The sequence below is a fragment of the Microtus ochrogaster genome, unplaced genomic scaffold (assembly GCF_000317375.1).
Source record: "Microtus ochrogaster isolate Prairie Vole_2 unplaced genomic scaffold, MicOch1.0 UNK16, whole genome shotgun sequence".
NCBI lineage: Eukaryota > Metazoa > Chordata > Mammalia > Rodentia > Cricetidae > Microtus > Microtus ochrogaster.
This window is the reverse complement of record NW_004949114.1, coordinates 3044421-3057479: the sequence shown is the minus strand read 5'-3', so window position 1 is coordinate 3057479 and position 13059 is coordinate 3044421. Positions and strand designations below refer to the sequence as shown.

The following is a 13059-nucleotide window of genomic DNA, read 5'->3' as shown; positions in this document are numbered from 1 at the left end:
AAAAAAAAAAAAAAAAAAAAAAAAAAAAAAAAAAAAAAAAAAAAAAAAGAAAAGAAAAGAAGAACCATAGGAGTAACATGAGGAAGCACTGCAGACGTCCTCTGGGGCTCCTCCTGTCTAATGACACAGAACCAAAAACCCGCTTGCTCTCTAAAGTTTCCAGACGAAATGTGGCCTTGCTCTAATCCAACCCACTCCTCTCCATACCACGGAATTATTTTTTTTAATTTATTTTTATTTTATGTGCATTGGTGTTTTGCCTGCATGAATGTCTCTGTGAGAGTGTCAAGTCTCCTGAAACTGGAGTTCTAGACAGCAGCCATATGGGTGCTGGGAATTGAACACGGGTCCTCTGAAAAACAGTCAGTGCTCTTAACCACTGAGCCATCTCTCCAGCCCCACCACTGAATTATTCAACCCCATAGACCTCACTTTCATGCTGGCTCAGGAGCTCTCTAGCTGTTAGTATATGGAATGCACTTCTCACCACTGAAGACATTTCGACCACTGATTCTCATCTGTCCCACCAGGCCAGCTTAGGTGTCCCATTCTCAAGGCTCTCCGTGAGTCAGGCATGGTGGCACACATCACTAATCCCAGGGCTCCAGTGGGGGAGGCAGGCACATCTGTGTGAGTTCTAGGCTAGCCAGGGCTACACAGTGATACCCTGTCTCAGGAACAGTGGGAAACGGGCTAAAGAGACAGCTCTTGCAGAGGACCTGGGTTCAATTTCCATCACCCACAGGGAGGTTCACAACCATCTATAACTCCAGTTTCAGGGGATTCCATACCTACCTTCTTTTGGTGCTGAGGGCACCAGAGATACATGTAATGTAAGACAGATATGGAGGCAAAACACTCAATCACATAAAATTTAAGAAGGGAGGGCTGGAGAGATGGCTCAGTGGTTAAGAGCATTGCCTGCTCTTCCAAAGGTCCTGAGTTCAATTCCCAGCAACCACATGGTGGCTCACAACCATCTGTAAAGAGGTCTGGTGCCCTCTTCTGGCCTTCAAGCATATACACAGACAGAATATTGTATACATAATAAATAAATAAATATTTAAAAAAAAATTTAAGAAGGGAAAAAAGTAAGTTTCTTCTTAATTACACACATCCAGACCCATTCCAACAAAACCTGGTGGGTGCAGCTTCCCTCCCTAAGCACTTCCTCTACCATCTTTCTTTCTTTCATTTTTTTTAAAGATTTATTTATTTATTATGCATACAACATTCTGTTTCCATGTATGCCCGCACACCAGAAGAGAGCGCCAGATCTCATCATAGGTGGTTGTGACCCACCATGTGGTTGCTGGGAATTGAACTCAGGACCTCTGGGAGAGCAGCCAGTGCTCTCAACCTCTGAGCCATCTCTCCAGCCCCCTCTACCATCTTTCAAAAAAATTTTTTTTGAGAGTTTCACTGGCTTCAAACTCAGTATGAAGTCCAAAGAAGCCTTGAACTGATCCTGCCTCATCATCCCAAGTACTAGAAGTATATATATATTTATAATGCCAGGAAGTGAGCCAAGGACCAAATGCATGTTAGGTACATGCTCTACCACAGAAGTACAGACCTAGCCCCAAGTCACTTCGGCCAGCTACTTTGCCCACTGGCTTCAGCATGTTACCAGTCAACATTTATTGAATAAATGAATAAACCTGTGACCTGGAATCAGTCTCTCTTCCTGAGGGCTCACCTTCGGGACCGAACGTGATAGCTGTCCTCCCTCCGCCGCCGCCTTGTCCGGTCACTGGAACTTGACCAGGAGCGACTTCTTCTTCGCTTATGCTTTCGGCTCCGATAGTGTTCGTGATAACTCCCCCGACTACCATGCTCTGAGGAATGGTACCTTCGGGGATGAGGCATCTGGGAGGGAAGGAAAAGCAGAATGGTAAGGATCATACTGAGTGTTCAGAAACATTCTCTGGGACTGCAGACTTCTGGAGATACAAAGCTGCCTTCTTATGCTTTCTAGTACACGGACTTCTCTGTCTTTGTGACTACAACTTTCCTTTACAGACTACACAACCACCTACAAATTCTGGCTGAAAAGTTGAGAAAGTCAAATTCAATTGCTCTACCTCAAACGTGACTCCATGAAGACCTTCAGGTCTGAGCCACCGATCGTGACAGGTGACAAGTATGTGACTGATAAATACTGCCACAGTCCATCTCTGCTGCAATCTATATGCAGCTGTGCACTCCGGAGTTCTTCACAAGCAAACAAAATACAGCTTTAGTTTACACAACTGTTTTAGTTATTAACAACAAGCCTTACCCCTCCCGCATTCCTCCATTAGGAGCAGTAGTACAGGGCAGGCATTCAGTTCAAGGGACCAGGGTGTGGTCCTATAAATGTCTCTCACACATCTGGCCAGACCTCTGACAAAGCTGTGAACAGCACCACAAAGTGGCTGTCCATCGTATCTTCCCTACCACCCTGTATTTACTAGGTAGAAAATAACTGGCCTTTTCCTCTTTCGATATTTCAAGACAGGGTTTCTCGGTAATGCTGGCCCTCCTGGAACTCTGTGTGGACCAGGCTGGCCTCGAACTCAAGAGAGCCACCTGCCTGTGCCTATCAAATGCTGAGATTAAAAGTGTGTGCCAGCAAGCTTGACTCTTTTTCCCCCCTGAGACAAGGTCTTTTTATGTAAACCTGGCTGAACTTGAACTCAGAGATCTTCCTAGTCTCTGGTCTTAGATGAGACCACACTTGTTTTCTTTTTTCTTTGTGTGTGTGTGAAGTGTGACCTAACATATCCTAGGCTGTCCTCAATTTTTTTTTTTGTCAAGACAGGGTTTCTCTGTAGCTTTGGAGCCTGTCCTGGAACTAGCTATTGTAGACCAAGCTAGCCTCGAACACATAGAGATCCGCCTGCCTCTGCCTCCTGAGCCCTGGGATCACCACCACACAGCTTGTCCTCAATTTTGCTGTGCTACTTAGGATGGCCTTGAACAGCTGACCCTCCTACCTCTTCTTCCAAGAGAAGAACTTACAGAGCAGCCCCGGCACGTCTGGCTTTACACAGCTGGAGATCAACCCAAAGCTTCAAGCATGCTAGTGAGAACCATCATATCAACTGAGCTACACCCTCAGCCTAATAACTAGTTTTTAACTAACATAACTAGTAACTGGGCCTCCACTAAATAAAACTGGACTGCTTAGGGTTCATAAGTAATTTTTCGGTCAGGGAATTAATCTCAGGTACAGTTTTGGCCCAGGACCGCAAACATGAGGTTTGCAGGTTTAACTCCAACATCTGGTTGCCATTCTGGGCCACTGTCTCAACCTCCTTAAATTAAGAAAGGTGACCTACAGTGCATTGGCCTAAAGTGGCTGGCAAAACAAGAAGATGGAAGCAGGAGCCTTTCCCAGATAACTCAATCTTGACTAACTTAATTAACATAAATGCCATCTCACTTTGGACACCCTATTACAAAGTCATTTGGGTCCTTCCTAGAAAAGCCAATCCAGTCTACTTTCTCAACTCCTAAATCTTGCTTCCCCCTTTCTTACACAGAAAACCCTGGCTAATTCCCTGGAGTCAAACTCTTCCTGTACACTTCAAGCAACACTTCTCGGTTCCAATTAAACCCTTGGGCCAACTTTTGCACGTTTGGGACCGCTCCTGTCCCTACCTCATCACTTCTACGGCTCTCTCAAAGTTTACTATAGGTCTCGTCGCTACACCGGAGCGGTCGGCCTCCCTCCCTCTAATCGCGCTACTACTCAGCTACTTCCAGAGCCCAACATTCCTAATTTCGACTCATCCCGTGGCCGCCCGTCTGGTGGTAGCCATCTTTCCGAGGCCCCAAGGTCCGTCAGCCCGCGCGCTCACCGTTCTGGCAGCGAGGCCCGTGCGCTTGTCCCACAGGAAGTCCGTGATGGCGGCGGCACTGCGGCCGGAGTCCCGGCACCCCCGCGGCGACGAAGTGCGGCTCCACCCCCCAACCCGGGGCCCTGGGACCTCCCGCCCCGTTCCCGGGCTCTGCTCCAGTCCCGCCCGCCCGGGCTCCGTCCCCGCCCCCAGGATCCGCTCGGCGCCTCTCGCACCGCCCCCGCCCGGGGCCCGATCCCAGCTCGGTCTCCGGCCCTGGCCTCTCCGCTCCGCCGCCGCTGCCGTGAGCGAGCGAGCGCGCACGCACGCACGTACGCACGCACGTCCTGCGTCACTTCCCAGGCTCTGATGGGCTCCGCCCTCGCACGCCCGGCCCCTTTCGGTGTACGCCTCGGCTTCACCGGCACCCGCGGGAGTCCGCGAAGCTCTGGGAGCGCCTGTGGTTTCGTGTCGGGTGGCACTAGGAGCTTGTCACGTGTTTGTTGCCCTCCTCCTTGCTCTTCACTTGAAGACATTTGTGGCTTATTTAATATTGGAATGTTAATTACATTGTATCACTTAGGCAAACGACTCCAGTGAGGCTTTATGAAGTCAGATTCTTCAAACATAGCTTGAAAATACATCCTCCTGCGGCTCAAGGACAGCAAGGAGAGGTCCCGCTTTGTCCTGCACAAAAGTCATTTATGTTTGGGGCAGTTGCATGGCCAGGCAAGAAGGGGAGAATTGGGGACCAGAATGGGGAACCATGATGTTTTAGCTAATTTATATTAAGTGAAAATTTATTGAATTTTCTCTCTGTGTTTTTAGATTTACCTTAAATTATTTGTCTGTACAAGAGCTGAGTAAATTGGGAGCATGGGGACCTTGGGGAAGGATTGAAGTGGGGAGGGGAGAGGCAGGGAGGGGAGTAGAGAAAAATGTAGAGCTCAATAAATATCAATAAAAAATAAAATAAATAAATTTATTATGTAAAAAATTATTTGTCGGGGCTGGAGAGATAGCTCAGCGGTTAAGAGCATTGCCTGCTCTTCCAAAGGTCCTGAGTTCAAATTCCAGTAACCGCATGGTGACTCATAACCATCTGTAATGAGGTCTGATGCCCTCTTCTGGCCTGCAGGCATACACACTGACAGAATATTGTATACATAATAAATAAACAAAATTAAAAAAAATTATTTGTCTGTAGCAGGGTATATGCATGTCAATGCAGGTAGTCATGGTGGTCAGAAGAGAGCATCAGATGCCCTGGACCTGGAATTCTAGGCAGTTGTGAACTGTCCGATGTGGGTGCGAGGTTCTCCAGAAAAGCAGCTCAAACTCCTAACCACTGAGCCATCTCTCCAGCCCCAGTTTACTAAATATTAAAAAAGAACAAGAAGCTAAGCATGGTGGCTAATTCCCATAATGCCAGGCAGGAAGATTTGAAAAACTTCAAGGCCAGTGTGAGATTGACTCAACAACAAACTAGTCAGTGTGTGGGTCAGTTGACGGAGTAGTTGTATTATCCAGGATGCTCTGGCTGGAGAGCCACACGGACAGTTTACTTATGCTTGATCAATCCCAGGACTTGGGAAGTAGAGGCAGGAGAATCAGGGGCTCAAGGTTATCTTTGGCAGCCAGGCAGTAGTGGTGTACTCTTTTAATCCAAGCACTTGGGAGGCAGAGGCCAGCCTGGTCTACAAGAGCTAGTTCCAGGACAGGGCCCAAAGCTACAGAGAAACCCTGTCTCGGGGGGAGCAGGGGGGTGGTATCTATCTTTGGCTATGTAATGAGTTTAAAGCGATCCTAGTGATACTTGAGACTGTCTAAAAACAATTTACTTATCTAGCTATCTAATCTATCTGAGGAGCTGGAGAGATAGCTCAGCAGTTAAGAGCACTGGCTGCCTCTCCAAAAGACCTAGGCTCATTTCCCAGCACACACATGGTAGCTCATATCAGCCTTGTAACTCCAGTTCCTGTACACTGAACACTCTTCAGGTTTCTTCAGGCATTGCATGTAGTATTCAGATATACATGCAAGCCAAAATACCCAGGCACATAAAAAATAAATATTTAAAAGAAAAAAACAGGAAGGAGGGGGCTGGAGAGATGGCTCAGTGGTTAAAAGCATTGCCTGCTCTTCCAAAGGTCCTGAGTTCAATTCCCGGCAACCACATGGTGGCTCACAACCACCTGTAAGGAGGTCTGGTGCCCTCTTCTGGCCCGCAGACATACACACAGACAGAATATTGTATACATAACAAATAAATAAATAAATAAATATTTTAAAAAAAAACCAGGAAGGAGAAGGGGTTGGAGAGATGGCTCAGTGGTTAAGAGTACTGACTGCTCTTCTAGAGGACCAGGGTTCAATTCCCAGCAACCACATGGCAGCTCACAACTGTCTGAAGGTTCAGTTGCAGGGGATCTGACACATTCACACCAATGAACATAAAGTAAAATAAACCTTAACAAAATATTTAAAACCATAAAAAATTTTAAAAAAGGAGAAAACAACACTATATATAAAGGAGTTTGGAAATTGCCAGAAAGGAGAATTGGGAAGGAAAACAACCCTCGGTTAATAAGCTTATTAAAGTTAAGGAAAATCAGAGAATAGCTGGAGATTAGAGCCAGAAATAGTTAAGAAATTCCCTATGTAAAAAGAGAGCCAGGCCTGATGGCTCACACCTTTAATTCCAGCACTCTAGAAACAGAGGCAGGCAGATCTCCACGAGTTCAAGACTAGCATGATCTGCATGAGTTCGAAGATAGCCAGGGCCACATAAAAAGACCTATTTGAAAAGGGGTGTGGGTGTGCGTGCACGCGCGCACGAAGGATTTGGAAAAGCAATTTAATTTCCTTCCCAGGGAGACATTTCCGGGTCATTTGGACCAAGCATTTACTGACTTTCACTAGGAGCCCAGCACTGTACCCAGCACAAGTTTCTTTTTCCTGAGAACTTCAGTCTGAGGTTCTGAGGACTGAATGGGAGAGGACACAGCCCTGTAAATAAATAATGGAGTCCGGGCATGATAGCAGAGGCAGATGGGTCTGTGAGTTCCAGACTAGTCTCCATTTGCGTTCCATGCCGGCCAAGGTTGCACACTAACACCCGGTATGAAAACATGTCAAGAACTGGTGTAAAGAGTGCTGCCCAGAGCTGGAGAGATGGCTCAGCAGTTACCAGCACTGACTGACCTTCCAGAGGATCTGGGCTCAATTCCCAGCACTCACCTGGCAGCTCACAACTGTCTGTAACTCCAGGTCTAGGGGCCCTGACACCCTCACTCAGACACACATGCAAGCAAAACACCATTGTACATAAAATAAGAATAAAGAGGTTATTTTAAAAAATAGTACTGCCCTATCTGCTCTTAGAAAGCTCTAGCCTAGCTAGGTGGTGGCACACGCCTTTAATCCCAGCACTCGGGAGGCAGAGGCAGGTGGACCTCTGTAAGTTCAAGGTCAGCCTGATCTACAAGAGCTAGTTCCGGGGCTGGAGAGATGGCTCAGTGGTTAAGAGCATTGCCTACTCTTCCAAAGGTCTTGAGTTCAATTCCCAGCAACCACATGGTAGCTCACAACCATCTCTAATGAGGTCTGGTGCCCTCTTCTGGCCTTCAAGCAAATACACAGACAGAATATTGTATACATAATAAATAAATAAACAAACAAACAAACAGAGCTAGTTCCAGGCTTCAAAGCTACAGAGAAAAACCAAAAAGAAAGAAAGAAAGTTCTAGCCTAGACTGTGTGAGGGGAAAATTAAGAATGTGAACACATTGTGTTTCCCAGAGGAGGTGAGGAGAGGGGGTGAGGAGAGGAGGTGAGAAGATGTGATGGGGGGGGCCTGGAGAGATGGCTCAGTGGTTAAGAGCATTGCCTGCTCTTCCAAAGGTCCTGAGTTCAATTCCTGGCAACCACATGGTGGCTCACAGCCATCTGGAATGAGGTCTGGTGCCCTCTTCTGGCCTGCAGACATACACACAGACAGAATATTGTATACATAATAAATAAATAAATATTTTTAAAAAAAGATGTGATGGAAACCAGCTTCTGGAAAGAGAATTGGAAGAAAATAACAAGCAGGAAAATATTTCTAAAGGCCCAGAGACAGTGGGAGAAGGTACTCCATCAACTGCTGCTTGATTTTAAGAAAAAGATGACTTGCCAGACATGGCACATGCCTTTAATCTCAGGACTCAGGAGGCAGAGGTCAGTCTGTAAGTTTGAGGCCAGCCCGGTCTACAAAGAGAGTTCCAGAAGAGCCAGGAGTGTTACACAGAGAAACCCTCTCTTGGGGAAAAGAAGAAGGAGGAGAAGGAGGAGGAGGAGAACAGACAGAAAAGAAAAGAAAAGAAAAAGACTATGAGAAGAGAAATTGCCAAGGACTGGAGAGATGGCTCAGAAGTTAAAAACACTGGTTGCCCTTCCAAATGACCCCTGTTCAAGTTGCAGAACTCACGTGGTAGCTCACAAATGTCTGTAACTCTAGTTCCAATACATGTAGACAAAACATCAATGTTCATAAAAATAGAAATAGAATTTAAAAAAAGGACAGGGTTGGGCTGGAGAGATGGCTCAGTGGTTAAGAGCACTGGCTGCTCTTTCAGAGGTTGTGAGTCCAGTTCCCAGCAACCACATGGTGGCTCATAACCATCTGTAATGAAATCTGGTGCCCTCTTCTGGCATGTGGGCATACATGGAGGCAGAATGTTGTATACATAATAAATAAATATTTTTCTTTTAAAAAAAGGACAGGGTTTCTTTGTGTAGCTTTGGAGCCTGTCCTTGAACTCCATAGGCCAGGCTGGCCTTGAACTCACAGAGACCCGCCTGCCTCTGCTGGGATTAAACTTGTGTGCCACCACCATCTGGTGCTTGAGTATTTCTAAAATGGGGGCCTTGAAAGGACTTTAAGCAAGATGCACCATTCCATGTGGATTGTAGAAAGTTTACTTGCAGACTGAAAAAAAAATGAAGTTGTCTGGAAGAATTTGTTTAAGACATCTATCTATCTATCTATCTATCTATCTATCTATCTATCTATCTATCTATCTATCGTGGAGGCATTCTCTCCGTGTAGCTCTGGCTGTACTCAGACTTGCTATATAGCCCAGGCCAGCCTCAAAATTTCAGTGCGGGATTAAAGGCATGTGCCATTATGCCCAGCAGATTTTGAAGATTATTATTATTTTTTTGTTTTTGTTTTTCGAGACAGGATTTCTCTGTGGCTTTGGAGCCTGTCCTGGAACTAGCTCTTGCAGACCAGGCTGGTCTCGAACTCACAGAGATCCGCCTGCCTCTGCCTCCCAAGTGCTGGGATTAAAGGCGTGCGCCACCACCGCCCGGTCAGATTTTGAAGATTATTAAAAACCTCTAAAACCAAGTATAATGGCACACACTTGTAATCCCAGCTCTTGAAAGGAAGAGGCAGAAAGATCAGGAGTTCAAGAGCAGCCTGAGCTAGAATTCACGTCAAAAACAAAACATACGGCTGGGCGGTGGTGGCGCACGCCTTTAATCCCAGCACTCGGGAGGCAGAGGCAGGCGGATCTCTGTGAGTTCGAGACCAGCCTGGTCTACAGAGCTAGTTCCAGGACAGGCTCCAAAAACACGGAGAAACTCTGTCTCGAAAAACCAAAAAACAAAACAAAACAAAACATACGCTTTCTGAAATAATTTAGTTGGAGATGCTGAGGGCTTTTCTATGCGGTGGCAGTAAGACGTAAAAACAAAGGGAAGAAACTGAGACACTCAGCTCTTAATTGCATGTATGTAGTATGGTATTTTCCTGTTTATTGATCTGTTTATACAGATGAACCTTAGTAGCTGAGATTTCTGTGCTAATTTTTGCATTCACTCAGTGAGCGGCATTCGGCAAAGGTTGGTTCAATGAATTAGGAAGAACATACTATGGAAAGTAGTTTCGAGGCTCTCGGGAGTAGGAACACACCTAGGAGAGTGCTGAGAAAAGACTTGATCAGAACAGAAGACCCGGGACAAGGATGGGGGGAAAAAGAATCTCAAATTTCCATTCTGTCCCAGACCCTCGGGAGACTCACTGATTGCATTTGCCCTCCCGAGTTTCCCGCCTCCAGAAGCGAGCCGCCCCCCCTACCCCACCCCTGGCCACGCCCTCTCTGGGGGTGTGGACCGCAGTTGAGATCGGAGCCCGCCCCGCCGGGTCTGGCGCAGCCCTCACCAGGGGGCGCAGCGCCCTCGCGTCTGTCGCCTGCACACGCCCCCTGCGCCCGGGGCGCACGCCGGTCGGAAGCTCGAGTGCCTGGCTGGGCTCCCAGGGACCAGCGCGCCCGCCATGGCCATAGACCCATTGGGGAGGTTCTGCGAGTGAGGGAGGTCATGGAGGAGGAGGCGCGGCCGGCGGCGGGGCCCGACGAAGCGGCGACCCCTGCGCGCGAGGCGCCTCCCGCGGCTCCCGTTCAGGCCCGCGCGGCCTCAGGTGGGGTCCCGGAGTCTGCGCCGGAGCAGAAAAGGCGGCAGCTCGGGACGCTACTGCAGCCGACCGTCAACAAGTTCTCTCTCCGGGTCTTCGGCAGCCACAAAGCGGTGGAAATCGAACAGGAGAGGGTGAAGTCCGCCGGGGCCTGGATCATCCACCCCTACAGCGACTTCCGGTACGGGGGGCTCAGTGTGGAGGGCGGGTGGAGCTGCAGAGCCACCTCCGACAACGCAGCCTGGGATTCCTAGGCGGGTTACCCCAAGGTCCTCTATGTTTTCTCAGGTTAGGGAGACATGAGGGACAGCAGACATTAGAGAATCTCCAGAGACTTCGGTTTTCCCCGTGACCCACCTGGACCACAGACACTGTAGGAGTTTAGAAACCTTGCCTCTTCCACGACTGTTTTCTGGGGGTGTGGGAAATTATATCCTACTCCAAAGCTGGAAGACCTGAGGGAGAAGCCTAGCTCTGCTCTCTACCACGCTTTACCCACGCCCCAAGCGCTTGCCCAGTTCAGCAGAGCAGATCAGGGGCCCTGAACTACAAGGGAAGCTGGGAACCTTGGAGAGTGACCGGGGTCAGTCCGGTCCGCGGCCCTGTTTGCTGTCCGTGGTGCTGAAGGCGGGATGGGCGGGGCGGGGCTGGTACTCGGGAGGCTTGAGGAGGAAAGCAGGGGCTCGGCCACCGCCCAGGTGTTTCCCGTAGAAAAGGGACAGAGGGTGGGGGAGTAGCCATTTCACAGTCCCCCCCTTCAGGCTGTGCGTCTACATCAAGGTCGCTAGGGGAGAAAGGCTGCCCTGTCCTTGGGGACGTTGAAGGACAGCTTTTAGATGAAGAAATGAGGTGTGTCTCTGGAGCCTGGGAAGAACAATCGGAGACCCCGACAGTATCTTCCAGCCTCAGATACCCACTCCCTGTATTTTTACTCCAGTTCTTTTCGCTCGTCCACTTTGCTTTATTAATTCCTCTTGCCCCTGCCCTCTGTTCGCCGCAGATTTCCTCCCCTCCCCCAGGTCCCCCTCCGACACATCCCCTCAGCGTCCTCTGCCACATCACCCGCTGGGCTTGTGACTGCTGCGAGTCAGGTTGTGAAGATGCTCTGAGGGCATGGCGAGGGAAACCTTTGCCTGCTCTCGCAGTGCCTCCTCAGCAGCTTTGAAAAGAGGGAGATCGAGGGTTTGTTGCTGAGTGAAAGTATGAGGGGCTTCCGGGGTGGGTCCGGGCTTGGGACCCACCAGCTGCTTTCGGTGGTGGAGAGGATTGGCTTCGCAGTCATCAGAAGGGACTGCGTTTGGGACTTGTGCTGCCATGAGATGTGTGTGAGACCGGAAACGATCATGTGTGCGCCAGTGATTTCTTTCTCTGAATGAAGGTGTCCCGTTTCCCTCCTGGCCTCATGTACACAGCTTCCTCTGCAGCTCAGCCAGACTCTCAGCATGCACAGGCAGCCCAGGAGGGAAGAAGTGCACAGCTCCAGCCAAACTGTCTCCGGATCTTCTAGGGAGTCGGCTGAAGTGCCGTGGGGGAGGGGTGGGCATCCCTGAAAAGCGCAGTTGAGATGTGTGCTGGATAGCCTAGTCCCACCCTGGCCACGGATGACAGTTCCCCCACCCACAGAGAAGCAGTCTGTGTTTTAGCTGTGTTGGAGAAGAGGAACGGGGTGGGGAAGACTGAGGAAGGCAGGACAGCCTAGACCAGAAATAGACAGAACTGGAGATGGGAGAGGCAGCCACCTTTTTTAGAACTCTGGAGATAAGAATGGATGAGCCATAAGACAGCTACAGTTTACACAGTGCTGCCATGCCCATCATCTCTGGAGACTACTCAGCAGCCCAGTGAGAGCACCATAGGGTACTTAGTTTTAAGAATTTTTACAACAATATTGGAGCCATTGTGTGTGTTGAGTATGTTTATGTGGGTGGGTGTTTACTTTTTGAAAAAAATAGATTTATTTTATGCTTTTTGCTTGCATATATATCTGTATATTATGTATGTGTCTGTAGAGGAGGACAGATCAAGAACAAGAATTACAGGTGGTTGTGAACTCCCATGTGGGTGCTGGGAACTAAACTTGGGAATTCTGCGAGAGCATCAGATGGCTTTAACTACTGAGCCAACTCTCCAATCTGTGCCCATGTGTTGTGCGTAAGTGAGCGTGGACACGGGCTTCTCCCTCAATTGCTCGTCACTGTTTTGTTTTTCTCTTTGAGAGTGTCCCCCCGCAGAACCTCGAACTCATTGATTTAGTTAGGTTGTCTGATCAGTCAGTGAGCTCCAGGAACCCACCTGCCCCCCCAGCTCCAGGTTACAGATGCAGCACTGCCCCCCAGCTCCGGGTTACAGATGCAGCACTGCCCCTTCCATGTGTGTACCAGGGTCAACTCAGTTCTTCATGTTTGCACAGTAGATGATGCACTTGCCAACTGAGCCGTCTCTCCAGCCCTGCCATAGTTTTCTGTTGTTGTTTTGGTTAGGAGTACATGGGATTTAACCTGGACCATCGTAGATGCCAGTTAGTTAGTTTGTTTATTTATTTATTTTTGGATAATGACCCTTCATCCCATTTCACTTTTAAACTAAAAACCTGTTTATTTATCTAGAGTGAGTGAGTGTGTGTGTGTGTTTGTGCGCGTGCACGCGCGTGCATCCTCACCGTGCTGTTGTGGCCATACAGTTGCTGGGAATTAGTTCTCCCTTTCCCTTTGGGGTTTGAGGGCTGACTCAGGCTGTCAGACTTGACTACATGTGCCTTTGTCTCCTGAGCCA

The 13059-nt window shown here is 48.6% G+C and overlaps 2 protein-coding genes across 6 annotated transcripts in view; one reads left to right on the top strand and one right to left on the bottom strand.

Annotated features, from left to right (window-relative positions):
- The window catches only part of LOC101992459 (dual specificity protein kinase CLK2), an 18976-nt gene extending 14851 nt beyond the window's left edge, over window positions 1-4125 (bottom strand). For 4 of the 5 annotated variants that reach the window (XM_005367138.3, XM_005367139.3, XM_013353800.2 and 1 more), the window contains exons 1-2: window positions 3846-4125; window positions 1700-1869 (exon numbers count right to left, since the gene is read on the bottom strand). In XM_005367138.3, coding sequence (XP_005367195.1) covers window positions 1700-1869 — 170 coding nt within the window. In that variant the 5' untranslated portion in view covers window positions 3846-4125. The remainder of the gene's footprint in view (window positions 1-1699; window positions 1870-3845) is intronic. The other variant, XM_013353802.2, reaches the window with a different exon arrangement.
- Window positions 4126-10048: 5923 nt separating this feature from the next.
- Hcn3 (hyperpolarization activated cyclic nucleotide gated potassium channel 3) overlaps window positions 10049-13059 on the top strand; it is a 14739-nt gene continuing 11728 nt past the window's right edge. Inside the window, exon 1 of the mRNA XM_005367137.3 lies at window positions 10049-10468. Coding sequence (XP_005367194.1) covers window positions 10194-10468 — 275 coding nt within the window. The 5' untranslated portion in view covers window positions 10049-10193. The remainder of the gene's footprint in view (window positions 10469-13059) is intronic.